General features: G+C 42.8%; 3 protein-coding genes across 5 annotated transcripts in view; 1 reads left to right on the forward strand and 2 right to left on the reverse strand.

Moving 5' to 3' along the window:
- The window catches only part of ptenb (phosphatase and tensin homolog B), a 32,557-nt gene extending 31,534 nt beyond the window's left edge, over window positions 1-1,023 (reverse strand). For 2 of the 3 annotated variants that reach the window (XR_009522923.1, XM_060036933.1), the window contains exon 1: window positions 227-1,020. Coding sequence is in view for 2 of the 3 variants with exons in the window: in XM_060036933.1 (XP_059892916.1) it covers window positions 227-305 (79 nt within the window). In the remaining variant the exon portion in view is untranslated. Of the gene's footprint in view, window positions 1-226 lie in introns of all 3 variants that reach the window. The other variant, XM_060036934.1, reaches the window with a different exon arrangement.
- Window positions 1,024-1,772: 749 nt separating this feature from the next.
- On the forward strand, window positions 1,773-12,704 carry atad1b (ATPase family AAA domain containing 1b). The gene is made up of 10 exons (XM_060036936.1): window positions 1,773-1,882; window positions 2,714-2,902; window positions 4,691-4,789; window positions 5,813-5,933; window positions 6,307-6,507; window positions 6,590-6,696; window positions 7,044-7,133; window positions 7,244-7,294; window positions 7,535-7,668; window positions 11,570-12,704. Exons 2-10 carry the CDS (start codon window positions 2,729-2,731, stop codon window positions 11,688-11,690), a joined length of 1,098 nt encoding a protein of 365 aa, XP_059892919.1. The 5' UTR covers window positions 1,773-1,882; window positions 2,714-2,728; the 3' UTR covers window positions 11,691-12,704.
- A 419-nt stretch (window positions 12,705-13,123) lies between these two features.
- On the reverse strand, window positions 13,124-19,015 carry minpp1b (multiple inositol-polyphosphate phosphatase 1b). The gene is made up of 7 exons (XM_060036938.1): window positions 18,470-19,015; window positions 17,992-18,183; window positions 17,504-17,698; window positions 17,026-17,123; window positions 16,141-16,271; window positions 15,699-15,832; window positions 13,124-15,342 (listed from the first exon to the last, which is right to left on the reverse strand). Exons 1-7 carry the CDS (start codon window positions 18,858-18,860, stop codon window positions 15,074-15,076), a joined length of 1,410 nt encoding a protein of 469 aa, XP_059892921.1. The 5' UTR covers window positions 18,861-19,015; the 3' UTR covers window positions 13,124-15,073.
- Window positions 19,016-19,321: the final 306 nt, after the last annotated feature.

Consider the following 19,321-nt stretch of genomic DNA (forward strand, 5'->3'; position numbering starts at 1 on the left):
ACGACTCAACGTTGGCGCTACGTGTTGTGCGGCTCCGTGCGGTGTGCGGAGTACTGGTACACACACTGGATTATTAAATAGCGGCTGAAACGGTGTGACATCGCAGTAACGCATGCACTAAAGTTCGCAGCGCTGGCCGCTCCGCTTGGCTGCTACGGCGAGCAGCTAGCTACAGCGGGCAGGCAGACCTCGATACTGTACATTCTGTCGAACAAAAAAAGGATACAGGTCAGGTCCAAGTCAAAGCCATCTTCTTGAAAACGCCTTTTGTTCCGGCTGACTATCTCTTTGATAATGGCAGTCATGTCGGTGCCTTAAAGTCTTTTACACGGCCTTAAAAAAACGTTAAATAATTTCGTCTGCTTTTGCGGGGCCAGCGGTCCTCTTTGGCCGTCCCGTCGTTGTGTGCGGACGGTAGGACCGACTAAACGATGGCTAATGGTGACAGCTAGCTTACAGCCTGGTATTACTTGGCTAGCTGCAAAGAAAATCCCTTTTCACGGGGGCGTCCTTTATATCTTACCCGAAAGAACCAAAATCGACATATTTGTCCCTCGCACCGGTTGTCCCGAATATAAATCCTTATTGAAACGCTGGGATGCTGAGCAGATGTGTTGCAGCCTTAACCTGCTAGCCGCACGGCTCTGTGACAGCTAGTCTAGCCGTCGGTGCCGTCTTCTGGGTCACAACCAAGCAACGTCGGGGACTGCACCCTTCTGTCACTGCAGGCCCCGGATCTCCTGCTCCTTCGGTTTAAAGCAAAACCATCCGCTGCGCTCAATGGGAAAATAATCCTGCTATCCAAAAGAGTTGATAATCCAAACGGACAAGTCCAAGTCGTTGATTTCACCAAAGACGCCGTGATTAAATGCAGGTGAGCGGAGAGAAAAAAATCTCTCTCCGATGTGCCTGAAAAAAGAAGTGCAAGTAGCAGTCACTATCACTACTGACTGCCTGCTAGTTGTGTTAGCTCGTTGCTGCCTGGGGAAAAGCGTTCTGCCAGGGAAAGCAGGTTGCCAGGATCTAGTGCTATTATCCCCCTATTCCTCCGGTTACTTGCTACTTCAAATGGTCACGATTAAATGTAACATGGCACCCCGTGTGGTTGATTAACGCAAGAAGATGAGGTATTCATCCCTACAGCATGTAAAACTAACACTGAAACTGTAAACACTATATTTTCTGTGTTCTTTCTTTATACACAGTCCAAATTTCATTTCTGAACTATCTGCTGCTTGAATGATTAATGAATATGGCGATATTATAGGTGTTATGGCATGAAAACTTGCTATGCTACACAGATAATGTAGAATATATTATTTTGATTCGAACCCACATTTTGTATCTATACAGTAGATACAATAGATCGATAAATATTGAAGACACAATTCAAGTGGCAGTAATCAAATATTATACAAGATTTGCAGACACGACACCAAGTAATCAAATTATAGATAGCACAGTAGATACTGTAAATAATATTAAATGTGCGCATTTTCAACAATATGCACTATGCAAATCATTAGTGTTGTGACATTCATGGCTTAGCTGTTTGACACAGAGTTTATTCTGCTAAAAATAGAAATGGGATGACAATATTTATGGCAACATTAACTCGCATGGGGGGTTTTGGCTTTCAGCGAACAGAGGACAGTTGTTTGTGACCGTCCTACCGCAGAGAGATGTAGATGTTGGTTTCATAGAGAGAGTAGTATTTTGTTATGTTCTTTCCTTTACTTTTCCTTTTTTTTTTATATCCAATGACTCTCCAGTCCACTAGGTGGCGGTAACGCACCCACAAACCCGATGATCACTACACGTGCCTGTAGGGTGAAGAAGAGATTTATGTGTCGCGCAGAAGACTTCATGGGAGTGTGACGAGGTGAGTTATCCAGCACTGTTTCCTTTCTAAATGGCCAAATTGAATGTTTTTCTAAACCGCTTCTTCTTCTCACGTCTTTTATCAGTACGCTGCTTTCTTATCTCATGTGCACCTGAACGCCATGTTCTAAGGAGGATCTTTAGAGAGCATGCTTGTTAGAAGGTCAAGCTAACGCTAGCGATCTACCAACTCAAGCTGATATTAAAGTTTCGTTTTCACTGTAGTCAGTTTCCGGTAAAAGGGTGTAAAAAACACATGTCAACGCATTTGTATCTTTCATATGTTCTTCTGACACAAAGCACATTTGTGTCTTTTCAACAATTAACAAAACAACAAAATTGTAGTTGATGCAACTGCAACAAGAAATTGCATGTATTTGGATACGAAGCTTTTTTCTCCGGAGTCTTAAACAGGTTCAGTGTTTTAAAACCGAAAGTGGAGCTTAAATATCTTAGTTTCAAACATTTTAGGAATTCTGTCTAATTCAGATTATAAAGTTGCGATAACGTTATGACATATCCCCAACCAAACCAGATCAAAATCTGACACATTCACGAATGTGTTTCTATAGTGGGGATTGTTTAGTCACCACAAATTGTTTATAACTATTATGCAACAAATAAGCATGTGCTCTTACGTCATGGTCTCAAATTACATTGATTTTACCTCAAGTTTTGTGGAACTAACATAATTATAATGTAATTTTGCTACAGTATGCTTAAAAAATAATTTAATAGGTGTTCAGTTTGCTAAATATTAAATCATATATAAATGAGAGTGAGAAGGGAATGCATTTTTCCACTGAATTACAATATGCTTTTTGTCTTCCAGGGCCATCTTTGAAAGATGGTTTTAAAGGAGATACCCACTGAAAGTATCACTCGACCCCTGGGACGTAATGAGGTCCTTGGCTTGCTCTTTCGACTTACCATATTTGGTGCTGTCACGTACTTCACAATAAAATGGATGGTGGATGCCATTGATCCCACCAGGAAACAGAAATTAGAGGCACAGAAACAGGTACTGTGTGTGTGTGTGTGTGTGTGTGTGTGTGTGTGTGTGTGTGTGTTGTAGCACATGCATAGTTTATATAGGCAGAGTGGCTGCTTGTTTGTTGTAAACAGCATCAAAATGTACATATTATTATGAGCTGGAACTGGTAAGACATACAGATTTTTTGCATTTCTGAAGTTTGGAAGCGCAAAATGTATGAATGTTAAAGGGATACTTCACCATTGGAGATATGAAGGTTGTATGAAGCAAACTTTGTGTAAACATATCCCTGTGATACGTTGACTAGTTTAGACTTCTTCCCTCGTTTTTTAAAACGCATCATTTGTATATTACTGTACAGCATAAAAACATTTGCTAATTGCAGTAGCTCAGCATATCAAGCATTTGTACTCAATCTTTTCTCCCCAGTTGAAATAAGTGTTTATCTTATACAGTAGGCCTACTTTAGTATATGAGCACTTGGTTAGTAAACAAATCGCAACAACCAACATGAATTTGAAGTTTTATTAATGAAAAAATATGAACTATTTTCAAAATGAAACGTGTGGGTGCGTTTGCTCGAGTCAAAATAGTCACAGTTCATCTTGAGCATCTACTGTCTCCTGGTAGCCACGGTACCGCCCATCTTGTGCTTTGTAATTAGCTCTGATGGCCTGGACAACACAGGAAGCCGATACTGTCTAAGAAAGAAAGAGAACAACATTAGCAAAGCAAGATAAATTATGCCTTGAGTAGCCTATACAGCATTACACAGACTTCAAGCTAACGTAACGAAGCCTATGCTCTGCCAATAAGATTGGCTACTTTTGGATAATTACATTGTCACGTTCCACGGTACTCAAAACTATTGTAGCAAATGTGTTAGTAAAAAAACAAACACCCGGCGGGCTTTGGCTGGCGTTTCCAGTTCACTTTCTGGGTCCGGAAATATGTATCCAATACCCAACTGTTCAGATGAGGCTTGAAGCCTGGGTGAGAGGTTACACACATGGCCCCATCCTCGCCAGATTCAGCCATTTATTCTAGAAGGAACTGGCATCGCTGAAATTCGCTGCAGCACAGGGACTCTGTGTAAGTGTATGGGCGAACAGAGCAAACCGGCGCGCTTCGGCTCCTCGTCCTCGGCAACAGGCAAGGCTTGTTCAGCTGCAGCCGCAGCAGCCTCCTCCTCTATTTGTGTAAATTCTTCCTGGCTGTATTCTGGCTCGTACTAATAGCCCTGTATGTCCGGATCCAACAATAGATTTTCAAAATCCACTTTGGCTGTTTCACATTGCGAATATGTTCTCTAGCTAAGCGGTGAAGAAACATGGCGGACATTGTGTTTACATCTCGTACGCGAGCTCCCGCCCCCCCTCATTCCTTATTGGTGGGCTCACAGATTTGCGGAACCAGTGGTTTGTAGTCCTCGGCCCTTCTAGCAGGCAAGCAAAGTTCTCCCGAGATGACGTCCAATACGTCATTCGACGTGGTCTCGGGAGAAAATTAGATCAGTGAAGCTGGGCCAACGGAAGACTGGGTTAGACTGACGGAAAAAAAACTTTTTTTTTATATTACAATAGCGATTTTATAATGAGAGAACGCCGGCTCTGAAAAGGTGAAGTATCCCTTTAAGACTCCCAGTTGATAAGCGGAAGTGGAAATGTGGAAATGTAACACATTGCGACTTCAGCCTGCAAATGTTTGGCATGTTTTCCTTCTGATTAAATACGAGCCACATAGACAACTATAATGCTGTCCACCATATAACATATATCATCTAATTCTCTTTCTTTCTGTTCCCCCTCACGACAGGCGGAGAAGTTGATGCGTCAGATCGGAGTCCAGAACATCAAGCTCTCCGAGTATGAGATGAGCATCGCAGCGCACCTGGTAGACCCCCTCAGCATGCAGGTACACGCACACTTACCCACTTCCAATTGCTCAGTATGCATAGCACATGGGCCTAAATAAAATAGGTGCCGGGTCAAAGTAGAGGGAATGGTAAGTTATACAGCAAAGAACAGTAGCTTTATATGTCTGTCGGCATTTATATTTAAGTGAAAAATTATCAGGCGATACACAACTAACACAAATAAAAAACAACCGTACCACTGCATATTATCAAAATAGATTCTCAAACAGATTTCTGAACAGAACCGCCAATTGCAACAATATCTCTGGTCTCGTTGCTGCTCATCACATTGATGGCATGGCTCTATTGCAAGCGGTTGCCAGATACAAGCGGTTGATGAATGTATTCCAGCTCTATTTATCTATCAGTAGCTGCTGCACTAGTAGCAGTGGGCAGCCCTCTTCATGGCACCCCGGGACCAACCTCCAGTCCACTGCTTGTGCCTTGGCCGAGTACACCTGCAGAGGTATTCACCTAACATGTAGGTCTGGTATGGTTGTAGGATGGTATGGTTGTAGGAAACCGGGGAAGAAACTCACGTTAACACGGGAGAACATGCCAACTCCAAACAGAAAGGTCCCCCCCCCATCCCCTTGGGGTTCAAACCTAGGGACTTTTTGGCTGTGAGGCTAAAAGCTGGGAAGTAGCAGAGCTGAAAACCGTGCTTCTTTGAACATTTAGGGCTGATTGCCGCATAGGTATAGGGGTGATTAGAGATTCTGTTCTTAAATGTATGCTTGTGTCTCCTCATGTGTTGTTCTCCTCTTTACTTCTTACCTCATCCCATTTTCTCTTGCCTCCTTACCCTGCCCTTCCCTCTACTCTCTTCTGTTCTCTTCCCTCTGTCTCCTTATCGCTCCTACACTTGTCTCCTTTCTCCTCGTCCAATCACTGGTTCTCTCCTTGCCCCTCCTCTCCTTGTGTCTCCTTTTCTTTTCTATATTGTATCCTCTCTCTTTTCCTTTCTCTGCTCTCTACTACTACTCTCTTATATGCTCTCTGTCTCTCCTCTCTGTTGGTAGATCACGTGGCGGGACATTGCTGGCCTGGACGAGGTGATCACTGAGCTGAAGGACACGGTCATACTGCCCGTTCAAAAGAGACACCTCTTCGAAGGATCCAAACTCCTCCAACCGCCCAAAGGTAAGAAGGAGGAGTGGGATTTCTGACTTGACAGCCACTGTAACATCATAGATTTGAACTGATCCCATGCATCAAAATGATTTCTTATGGCTGTTTGAAATTGTTGAACCAGTGTCCTCTTGTGGCGAAATTTGCCATGCAGTACAGCTTGGACCTTCCTTCCGGAAATGGACACTGGAGAAAGCAATATTTATTTTCATAATTTTTTTATTTAAAAATTAAACTGATGATTATGAAAATTCCTTACCAAAAATTAATACTTGAGAATCCTATGTCGACATTTCTTTAGTATAGCACATGGTTAATTCTTAAGAGCGATACATGCATTATTATTAATTTTTTTGTGTCCGTGTCTCCCTTCGCGGTGCTTTAGGTGTACTGCTCTATGGCCCACCCGGCTGTGGGAAGACTCTCATCGCCAAGGCGACAGCCAAAGAGGCGGGCTTCCGGTTCATCAACCTGCAGCCGTCCACGTTGACTGACAAGTGGTACGGTGAATCCCAGAAGCTGGCGGCTGCTGTCTTCTCACTGGCTGTCAAACTGCAGCCATCGATTATTTTTATCGATGAAATAGGTCTGTGACAAGCACACACACACCACACACAACCCAACGAACACGCTACATTTCGATTTTGTAATGGTTGGTTCTGGTTTAGACTCGTTCCTGCGCAGCCGCTCCAGCAATGACCACGAGGCCACAGCCATGATGAAGGCCCAGTTCATGAGTTTATGGGATGGCCTGGACACCGACTTCAACTGTCAGGTATACACTAGTTGATGTACTCCTCAGTTGTAGACATGGATTCAGGAATAAAAAGGAGCATGCGAGAGTAGCTCAACTGGACTCCCCTCCCATATCCAAGTGGCTTTTTTTTTTTGGATCACCAATTTAGATTCCGAAAGTTACTTTCAGTGAAATAATTTACGGTATATTGCCAGCTCTGAGTTCAAACCACGAATGTCCAAAATCGAATGCACCTTATACAAATAGTTGACTTTGGTCGGGCAGTTGCCATTTCATCCCCATTGTGTTCTTGCCATCTCTTCTTCCTTCCAAATGTATTTTTTTGCTCTCTGTCTAAACGACACTCTATATGTTTCTTTTTCCAGGTGATAATAATGGGCGCCACCAATCGTCCTCAGGATCTGGACTCTGCCATCCTCAGGAGAATGCCCACCAGGTTCCACATCAACCAGCCTGTAAGCACACACAACACCAGACACAACACTGTGAAACAATCCATAGGGATATGGGATTCACAAAGTGAAATCCGGAATGGCCGTTCAACTCTCTCCCTCTCTCCTTCAAGGGTCTTGCGCAGAGAGAGCAGATTCTCAACCTGATCTTGGACAATGAAAGTGTACGTATATCACACCGAACGTAATTCACGGTAACATCGGGTCTTCTGCAATGCTAGAATGCCTTCCAGCTGATGTTCACAGTGAGACACAACTTCACAGACATTAAAGAAAGAATTGCAAGTTGGATTATTTTGTTGACGAATGAAACATGTCACCGATGCAACGGACTACGTCACCCAATGATATTTGAGTCGCTGAAAGAGATTGTGTGTGTCTCGCTCTCTCTCTCTCTCTCTCAGGTGGAGGAATCGGTGGACCTCTCCGACATTGCGCAGCAGGCCGAAGGCTTCTCAGGAAGTGACCTCAGAGAGATGTGCCGCGACGCCGCCCTGCTCTGCGTCCGAGACTTCGTGCACACACAGAAAGCTGACAGGTACCGCGTCTCATGAGACCCCACACCACATGACCCCCCCCCCACACACACACACACCACGTTACCCCCACACACTACATGACCCCCACACCACATGACCCCCACAACCACATGACCCCCCACAACCACATGACCCCCCACAACCACATGACCCCCCCACACCACGTGACCCCCACACCATGTGACCCCCCAAAACCACGTGACCCCCCCAAAACCACGTGACCCCCACACCACGTGACCCCCACACCACGTGACCCCCCACTAGGGATGGGCAAAATGATTATTTTCCGGGAACTAGTTCTTTCAATTCAGTTCACTATAACGATTCGTTCGTTTTGATTCGTTCGTTACGTCAGATTACGTCATTTTTCAGGGAATCTCACTGGTGTCTGCCCCCTCCCCGCGAGACGTCCCTGAGCATAATTTAAGCGACTTCTAGGCTCTACCCTGCGTGAAAATCGACAAGATATACTATATATTACAACCAAACGTCCCACCAATATTTATATACCACTTGCTTACTATATTTCATTCATGGTTTTATATTTTTTTTACTTAACATTTAATTCTTCATTATTCAGGCATTACAGAACTTTCATGGTCATAAATAAAAAATACAAACTGCAGTTTAATATCTTTGTTTGTTCTTGAATTGACGTAGAATGGAGCAAAGACTCCTGGGATTGGGAAATGCGTTTATCCAATAAACAGATGGAGGTCAAGTCTATTTTCGGAAATGTAGGGGGATATATGAGTGGCCCCACGTCGAATGGTATGACCCAAGAAGCGCGCAAATTCGACGGTACCACCGTCACTGTCATTGTCATTTGTTTACCCAGGTGCCATGGCAACACCATTGCTACCTCTCATTGGCTGAATCTTTGAGAACGTTGTAGACTCAATCGATATAAGGTCGCGGGGAGACGAAGCTCTGTTCGTTTGTATATTTTATTTACGTGACCATATTTTTGTTTTATGTTAAAAAAAAATGAATCAAAGAACCAGTTCTTCTTGTTTTGGGGAACCAGTTGTCGTTCACGTTCGGGATTCGTTCGTTGTGAACGAATCGGTCGCGACCGACTCATCCCTACCCACGTGACCCCCCCACCACATGACCCCCCAAAACCACATGACCCCCCAAAACCACATGACTCCCCAAAACCACGTGACCCCCACACCACGTGACCCCCACACCACATGACCCCCCACACCACATGACCCCCCCCACACCACATGACCCCCCCCACACCACATAACCCCCACACCACGTGACCCCCACACCACGTGACCCCCCCACCACGTGACCCCCCAAAACCACATGACCCCCACACCACGTGACCCCCACACCACATGACCCCCCAAAACCACGTGACCCCCACACCACGTGACCCCCACACACCACGTGACCCCCACACACCACGTGACCCCCCCATAACACGTGACACCCCCACACCACATGACCCCCACACCACATGATCCCAACCCCCCAGGCCACATGATCCCAACCCCCCAGTTCACATGATCCCCATCCCCCCATAACACATGACCCCCCCCATGGCACCGCTTGTTTCAAATCCTGAGTGAGTTTGGTTCAAAAACCCTTGGGAGCAGTAATTCAGGAAGTAGAGCAAGCTGTCTGTCAAAGGGAGTGTGGCTGCTGGTGCGATGCCCTGGCACAGCCTCCAGATGTCACTGTCATGTAGGGCTGTCAACGAATATTCGAAGTTCGAATATTCGTTCGAAATGTATCCAAAAACGCGAATTCGAACGTGAAAATTAATATTCGAATGTGAAAAAACACTCCCGCGGTACAAGCGCCTCTATCTGCTTTGTGAATGAGCCTCTGTCTGTTCGCGATGTCCCTCATAATATTCAAATGTGAAAAAACACTCCCGCGGTACAAGTGTAACAGACTAGTATTGTGAAGAGCGAATGTATTTTATCCCCTCGGGGTTTCCGTACTTGGATATAGGTATTCCAGCTCTCACGCTGTGACTGGGTGACTTCTGATATGTACTAAGTAAACGAGACTATTTTCCCTTCCACGCTTGTGTCATTCTTGTCATATAAATATCTAAGTGCCAACGCTCGGTTACACAAGCGCCTATCTGCTTTGTGAGTGAGCCTCTGTCTGTTCGCGATGTCCCTCATAATATTAGAATAGTTTGCGCGCTTGCAGGTATGGTGGTGAAATGCAAGCGATACAAAGTTGTGGCTTTTCATGATTAGGCCTCCACGTTACTGGGCTGTTTATAGGATATATATATATCCCACTAATTTGAACCATGGTTTTGTCGCATTATTGACATATTGACGGCAACTGCGTAAAATAGGCAACCAGATATTCGAATAGTTCGAATTCGTGATTTTTTTCCAAACGAACATTCGAATGTCATTTTTGAGCAATTTTGACAGCCCTACTGTCATGTGAGGTATTCATTGTGCCACTGTTCAAATTAGAGATAGACCGATATGGTTTTTTCAGGACCGACACCGATTATTAGAAGTCAAGGGGGCCGATCACCGATATTTGTAGCCGATATTAGTTTACAGAAAAAGGGAAAATATTGGCGTAAAAACACTTAACTTCATTTAAACAACACTTAACTTCATTTAAATGCCTTTAAGCATATGTTTAATAAACACAACAGCTTATCAGATTTGCAACATAACACAATTTAAACAAATAAATGGCTCCCTAAAATTTTCCTGAACTGAAATGTTAATCTTTTACAACTGAAAATTTAAATAAATAGTTCCCTAGTTAAACAGCCATTATTGCCAGATAGTTTTCTCTCAGACAGACGGTGCTTTGCTGTCAGTTTCTCATGTGGCACACACACACACACTATTCTCAAGCCATCCCCTCATCGTACTTCCCTGTTATAAAACTAACTGAATTTTACTCTCTCTCACACACACACACTTCTTTTATCACTGACTATTTCCTTATCAATATTATCAGCAACCTTGTTTCAAGTGATTAAACCGTTTAAAAACACTAAATAGCCTACAGCATCTTCACTTTAATAATCAGTATTTATCATAGGAACAGACAGCTGCTGCTAACGTATTGGGCCTCACAGTAACGTTAGTTGTCGTGAGTTGTAGAGTTTTGCTACAGTCTGCTGAGCGTCTAGAGCCCGAGAAGGAGAAAGCGGGCCGCTGGGCTAACGTTACGCTAAAAGCTAATCAGCCTTCACCTTAAAGCCTAGGGGTTCGAGGGGCTCCGTGGTTACGCAGTTACGCAATTGAGTTTTATTAGGTTTTTACTCTCCCCCTCACACACAGACTTCTACTATCAGACTATTTCCATATCGATATTATCAGCAACATTGTTTCGAGTGATTAACGGACTGCGAGGGAGCAGAGCTGCCGCTTATGTTTCGATAACGTTATTGGGCCCACAGTAATGTTACTAGGAGTTGTGAGTTATAGAGGACTGGGATGTTTATTATAATTTCGTGAGAGTCTGCTGCCTTAACTTACCTCAAAACCAAACCAGACAAAACCTTTTCTCCTCTCCGCCGTGTGTGTGAGCAGTGGGCCCTGTGCAGGCACAGCTTTCACTGCTGATTGGCTGTTACCCGTCGTGGCTCTGCGTGTAACCAGAGCGTGTAACCAATCAGATGGTGCTGTGGGTCGGACAATGCTGGAGACAGCGTAGTGACAGCAGACAGAGAGGCGCGGCTGCATCAGAGCCAAAATAATCCCGTTTTAAATTGATGATTGATCTTATCGGCCGTCGGATAAAAAAAAAAGGCTGATGTGCGTCTAAATGCCGAATATCGGCGCTGATATTCGGCCCGGCGGATAATCGGTCGATCCCTAGTTCAAATACAATCCAGTTACCGTTGTGGTAATTACATGGGTCCTTCCTTTGTGTCCGTCTCCCTGACAGTCTGACAGAGGACTACATCCGACCCATCCAGCAGTCGGACCTCGAGAAGGCCATCGGCAAGATGAGGAAGTCCAAGTCTGCTGCGGGTCAGAACCCCCTCATGCACATTGCGTTGGACTGAAGGCACTCTCACCTACACAACCGGAAGATTTATTTTATGGCATATCATGGTGTAATTTAATAAACAATATACAGCTCATACGTTTTAAAAACGCATAGGGGGAGGTGGTGGTCTTTCTGACCTCCGTGGTCCTTAAAGTTGTCTGCCCGTTTAAAGTGTTGGGGGTTTTGTCCCCGTGTGTGAAACAGATGCGAAGTAAGATGGATTGCAACTTGATGTATTGACGGCGTCTACAGTGTCAGGGTCTAGAAAACAATAAAGGATCAAACGTACAGTGAAGCAGTGAGTGAGGCATTTCTTTTCATTATCTTCCTCCCGAGAGATTACATCATTTAAGCCATTGTTGTCTCACTCAAAATAGTGTAGTGTACAATGGCCTTTATGCAAAGAGATATTCATATTTCCCGGTCCTGTCTCACACCAACAATTTATTTTGGACATTTGAAATGATAATTTCAGTTGCTGTAATTGAATGCCACGCACCAATGGCAGAAACCTTCCAATGATGACAGAAAATGTACATTGCCAAAGTAGTTTTATTTATGCACCATTAGGATGTGCTGTATATTGATGTTGTGCCATTGCTCGTGACACACAGTATGCTCACTGCTATGAAACCTAAGCCTAAAGTGAGGCATTAGAAATCAGTAAATAATGCAAGATTGTGGATACCAAATTAGAAATGCTAGTTATGCTTGATTTCATACAGAGGCAGGACACACTGAAAGCCTGATCAATTGTACATGATTGTCATGAAACATGTTTGTGGTAAACTTAAATTTGCATTTTTCTTAGTTCAATAAAATATTATGATCGGAGTGCTTCAGATCCCTCAATAGAGATCAGTTATTCGTCCTCTTTTGCTAAAATGTCCAGTCACAAAAATAAATATTGGTCCCATTCATGCTAAGGTTTTTGCTGTAGTAAATCTGTAAATGTTTTCTATATCCTTGAAGTGTACTTCATTTTTTTACGTTCTGTGTTTAAATAAATGATGTGGGTTAAGAAATGTTATCCTTCGGTTTCCAGGTTAACCCATACACGAGTCATTTGCTTCTTGCAATAGGAGTTTTACCTATTAAAGGGGACTTATTATACCACCAGGTGTGAGTGTGATTAGCCTTACAAGCCGTTTCGAAAATCGGCCTAATATGACATCACTAGTGGGTGTGTCCACCTAGATCTGTGCTGGATAGATGAGCAATGTTTACTTCAGTCCACTGGGTAGGCTGGTAGATAGATCTATCCAGCACAGATCTAGGTGGACACACCCACTAGTGATGTCATATTAGGCAGATTTTCGAAACGGCTTGTAAGGCTAATCACGCTCACACCTGGTGGTATAATAAGTCCCCTTTAAGTTATGTAAATGCTGGTAAATAGGGGAACATATGCCACCCTCTTTTTAACGTTCGTCTATTTTGCAAGACTCACTTATCACAAAACCTTGTAGCAAACCAACAAAACATGACATCTCTTGCAAAAGCAGAAATTCTTAAACTATTTTGCAAAAAGACAGATACAAATAAGGAAAAGTTATTTATTTTCTCAGTGCAGAGTGTTTTGGACTACTACTCCAACATCATGCAGAGTATTCAATAGAATTTGTCAATGTGGTATCGCAATTGGAGAAATTGTGCATCAATGTAGAGACCAATGCGCACAGTTCTGCTAGAAGTGTTATTCAGTTGCAAAATGAGTGGGCAGCAATGAGATGTTTACAGTTTTGCATAAAGTGTGTTTTGTTCTAAACATATTTTATGGTTCTAATGTTTGTTATGATGAAAATTCAGTTTGGCTTACTTGGTAAAGGTATTGGCAAGTGTTAATGGTTTCAGGAACAGCCTCTTAGGAATCACAGGTTTTAAGCATTCAGAAAAAACTGGTTATTATAGAATTGGTGGGATTATTTTTCAATATTTTATGTAAAACGGGTACATTTTCAATGTAAGAATGCACTGTCAAGAGGGCACTGCTTTCTATAGAGGCCATACTAATTCATTACCTCTAAGGAACTCCGGAGAAGGGAAGAATTGAGGACCGTTGTGTACTCAAGGCGTGGTTTAATTGTGTATTTTCCTTGTGAATATGATATAAATAAAACTATTGTGGATGCTTTGAGTAGGCTGACATTTTCAGTTAAAAGGTGTTTTTAGATTTGTCATTGGGCTGGTGTGTGTATTTTATTGGTTCATTAAAAATACGTAAGACGCAAAGTTTTGTCCAATGCATCACTCAACTTTTGAAACGGGGTGTAGGATTAGTGCTGGCTTTCCTCAAACAATCTCATTGTAAAGTAAAGTGGCTTAAATTGGTCTTAAAGTCGCAATGTGAAAAATTCAAATTGAGCTCATAGCTTAAAATGACTGACGTACATGTCAATGCTGGACGACAGTGATTTCAATAATGTTATCAATAAAAGCCCACCCTATAAATGATATATTCTACAATTAAAGTGCTTGCCAGCCCCTCTTTTTTTTCCCGAGAATCGTACTAATCCACTGAGTTTATTGAATACGAAGTCTCCCGCCTACTAACTGGGAGGGGCTCAGTCTTATACATTTAGACTTTAAATTGAACTATTTTACAAGGTAAGTACCCCAACATTTGGTTTGACTAGCTTTGTAATTGTTATGCTTCCTCTACTTTATTTGAATTGCAGCTCAGAAACTTAATTAAAGATCAAGTTTACCTATCAATAAGAATATTTATTAAAGCTTGTAATGAAAAAAGGCACATTTTGGCATTCATCTCAGAGCTAAAATTTCCATAGAAATGATCCCATCACCAAAAACGGAATTGCTTAAAAAACTAATGTAAACTGGTATTTCAAGATAAAACTAAACTGACTACTTTGGTAATGATTTCAGGACAATATAATAAATCCCAGTGTTTTAACTTTGTAAAAAAAATATAAAAAAACACTCAAATCAAACAGTAGAAAAATAATTAAAATGATGTAACAGTATTGAATAACAATACAGTTCATCACCTCATTACAATTGCCTTATGACAAAATCCTATTTTCTAACCAAAGCCATGTGTAAACTTAAAATATATTACCTTAAAATATCCCTAAATCAGTCAAAACTAATCTCAAATCCCACAATGTTTCAATACAAAATCCAAGATTAAATACCCATAATCATAAACATATAAAGCTTTTCATGATCAAAATCAGCCTAAAAAGACGGTAAAATATTATACCTACCTGAAAATACCCTATTACGGTTCACCAAAAAGGTAATCAATTCTGTATCGTGAGAGTCTTACTCCAGAAAAGTGTCTTCTGTTTGTAGAACCTTCTGCCATATAATGCCTCTTTGTAGTTCAGTCAGAATGGGGTTGAACAGGAGCTCCTCTATTGGTGAGCTGTGAGCTTTCTATAGTTCGGTGTTTCCATGGTGACCACGATACTGTGGCCGGATTCCGAACTCACACTCCTTCTGCGCGTCGCATCCCTCCAACAGCTCCCGGTATTTCTGGCGAACTTCACTGTACAGGGGCACTTCTGTCTCCGACGTCAGCCCCGGGAATCGAACCGGCGTCTCGTTCAGGAGGAACTGGACTCTGGGTCCGTCGCGACAGTCGTACAGGATGAAGAGCATGTTGGCGGCGTAGGGGACGATCTCACTGGTACGGAAACTTCGTCCTGAAAGAAAAAGAAAGGGGGGGGGGGGGGGACTTCATATTTAAAAAAAGTTTATGAAGTTTGATTTACTACTATGAATAGATTTGAATATACAATTACAATGATGCAAAAACACACAATACAAAGGAAACGCACACAAACCAGGCAGAAATATAACGCTTCTAAAATTATTATATTTTAATAAATACACAAACTCAAGCATGCACACAGTCAATTTGGGAACAAGGATGTTTGTTATGTACAAGGGTCTTCCAAAATGGAGCTTAATGTAACAGGTCTGATGACATAAGGTCAGACACCCACCACCACTACCCCCTCCCCCCACACACACACACACACACACACACACACAGTACCGTGCTGTTGGGAGTAGTTGTCTGCGGTGGGCGGGGCTGGGTCCTTGTAGAGGCCCAGCAGGGACAGAAGGGGGAGCAGCGTCTCGCCGTGCCCCACCTGGACGGTGACGGCCTCGGGCAGCTCCTGGCCTAGCCTGGGCGGAGGGGACCAACACACAATGAACACAAGCAAACAGACCAGGGAGGAGATGGGAAGGAGAGTTTGGACTTTATTAGAGAGAGACAACGGCTAAACGCGTTACATATTTTATATCCTTTTGTTATCACCAGCATTTTCTAAATGCTGTCCAGCAATAACTAAAAGTGTTTTGGCCATATTTCATAAACCACTTGAGTTGGCCACCATTGTCTGGATCTTGTCAACATAGCACGTCATACATACTACATCTGGGTGGTGGATAGGACTGGGTTACAGTGGACTAAAAGGTGCAGACAAAAGGACCTGAGGTGCTGGACGGCCAGCTCCAGCCGGTTGAACAGGTCATGGAACAACACACAGCTGGACCTGCTGTTGATGCTGTGGCCATGACCCCTCTTCCAGAACTGCTTCAGGTCATTCTTATACTCCAACACCTGGAGAGAGACAGGGAGAGAGAGACATACAGGAGAGAGAGAAAGAGAAAGAAGACTTTGGATAATAGATAGAATAAAACCTTTTTCTGATTGCTTAGCCACCATCTTTGAACGTTGGGCTATTTTGCAAGACTCACTTACACAAAACCTTATACCAAACCAACAAAACATGCCACATCGCTTGCAAAAGCTAATTTTCTTAAAAACTATTTTGCAAACAATGTTTTGGACTGATACTCATCCAACAACATGCAGAGTATTCTTCAATAGAAGAATTTGCAATGTAGTATCGCAATGGATACATTTTGTATCAATGTAGAGACCAATGCGCACAGTTCTGCTAGAAGTGTACCTAATTCAGTTGCAAAATGAGTGGGAAGTAGTTCACAGTTCACAGTTTTGCATAAAGTATGTTTTATGCAAAACACTGTATTTTTCTAATATCTGTTTCAAACGTGAAGGGAACGTTGAAACAGCAGAAGGGCGGGGGTAAAGAACCTAGACTATCCAGACCATTGTCTGCTTACCTTATTTCTGTACTAGAATAATTCTGAACGTGTCCTTGCTACAAGCGGTATGTTCCTAACACCTTACTCGTTGCATTAAGTATCACACTTTTACTTGAGTCAGTGGCTGATTTGCGACAATCAAAGCTCATTCCCTCAAAAGATGTAGAATATTAACAATAAATGTAACAATGACCTAGTAGTACTCATTGGGGTGTATGTGTCATTGGGAAGAACCATGGCCGTACCTTAGCGTCATTCAGATCGAAGAGGTGGCACCATGGGGTGTGCAGGGACTTAATGGCAAACTCGTAGGCACACAGGAAAAACGCTGCCTCCACCATGTCTGAAGGGTGGGGGAAGCCATGAAGGGCAACACATTACCTAATGCTGACCATTACAACCGTACATACTCTATCCTGGGATCAAGCCCAGGACCTTTAAGATGGTGTCAAACATCTAAGCCTCTAAGCCCCCAGCCTCTTTCCCATATCTATACATGGGATCGCCGACAACATTGTCAATCATGTTGGCAATGATGACAACAATGTGCTATTGAGTGCCGTTTGTCGTAGGTCTGATCCCGTGGACACCGCTCTTTTGTTACCTTTGTAGGTACAGCTTCTCTCTGCAGGGCAGTCAACATCAAACAAGGCGTGCTATTTGCCTACAGCCACATGACATGCATGTCCCTACGAAACACTGAAAGGATGTTTTAGGCCAAACCTGGCGTGACGCGTTCATATGGCACGTTGAGTTGTTGGGCCATCTTCCTCCGAACGTCTCCCATCTCCCGCCCCTCTTTGAACTTCTTCACCTCCGCCAGGGCAGTCTTGTTGTTTTCCACAGCCTCCACAAAGCCGCGGCAGTGCTCAAAGAAACGCATGAGTTTGTCGTTCACCTCATGTCGATACCACACCTCTGGAAGGACGTGGGTTGAAAGACGGTAGATTGTGTCAGGACAGTGTTGTGGTTTAGGGCATTCAAGAGGGTTCAAACCCCAATGTCTGCACCTGTAGATGACCATGCGTAGGACTCCTAACTGTAATCTGCTCATTAATGGGCTGCACCTAACAATGGTGCTGCAAGTCCCTTTGGATAACAGTATCTGCCTAATAATTAAAGCAGTAGCAGTGAAAATAGAGATAGAGAGCGAGGGAATCATTGTTTTACATATACACTGTTTTTGTATTTGCTCTTTGTTATGTTCTTACCTTCCAGCCCCCAGTGTTTGTGAAGGCCTTGTTGAAAGGCCTCGATGCTGTCCACACAGCGGTGCTTGGAGCTGGTCTGAAACCTGATACGGTGATGTCTCAGATTTGCTTCGCTGAGTAAAGACGGAAACAGCTTGGACAATCGCACTGCCAAATATCTATGGTCGTCTCTGCCTTTCTCTACAAGTTTGCCTGGAGGTTAGGACGACACACAAAATGTATTGAGGTCCCGGTGCTACACTGGGTCAATATAATTTTGATGATCATTTGAATGAAAGGTTTCAAGCACAAAGCAGTCTAGGTCTACATTTAGGGATCACTGACAAGCCATCTTTATTCATTTTGTATAAAAGCGTCTAGAGGACAAATTGGGAAGCGTTGTTATGACCAATATATGCAAAAGTGAAAGACCATTCTAGGTCTTTATCAAAGAGATAGTGACATCATGATGAATGACATGCTTATCAGTAGTTCTTACCATCCATGTCATCAGTATACCACATCTTCCAGGAGCTTTTGATCTCCTCCAACCATGTTTCATCGTTGGAGGCTTCGTTTATCACCAAATCATACAGGCGTTGCATTCGCTTTATGTTTTTAACGGTGGGATATCTGGTCCCATGTCGTATGATTGCAGTTACATGAACGGGCTTACACCCTTCAGATGAAGTCGGTATTAAAAACGATTTATTGACCAATGTAATGTTGTTTAACAAATAAGGGTTTACCTCTTCATACCGCCCTTTCGTTCCAAAATAGTTGGCTATCGACGGTATATTCGAGTATGTGACAGAGCAGTAAGAAAGTCGAGTCAAGGCAAGACTGAAAGTGGTCAAAATTAAACTTTGTTTTGATAATATGCTTGTCATTTTTCGATTGAAATGCACGATTATTATTATATGTAAGATTTGGTTTACTGTCTAACTGCTTAAATGAAAAATTAGTCTAACTCGCTGTTACGTGTCTATTTTCTAGTTGCTTTGTTGATGTTCCGTTTGCTTGTCAACTTTGAACTCTACACTAGGTACCGCTGGACAACTAAAACGTTTCCAGGAGTTCTTTAGGAAAAATATATTCCTTGAAAGAGGATTTTCAAAAGCATATTTTCATTACGTTTACATTCCAATTGTAGTGCTATTATTTTATTTATATAAAAAACAAGACGTCCTCTTGCCCACAGAATTTACAGTTGTGGTGAATTTGATCTGGAACCGCACTTATGGCATCATCAAAGTGAGGGCAAATATAAATCTCGACAAGTACTCTTTCCTACGATAACAGTGGGTTCATTCCTTTAATCCTACGGGATTTTCTCTACGTAAATGGTTTT

The sequence above is a fragment of the Gadus macrocephalus genome, chromosome 18, assembly GCF_031168955.1.
Source record: "Gadus macrocephalus chromosome 18, ASM3116895v1".
Lineage (NCBI taxonomy): Eukaryota > Metazoa > Chordata > Actinopteri > Gadiformes > Gadidae > Gadus > Gadus macrocephalus.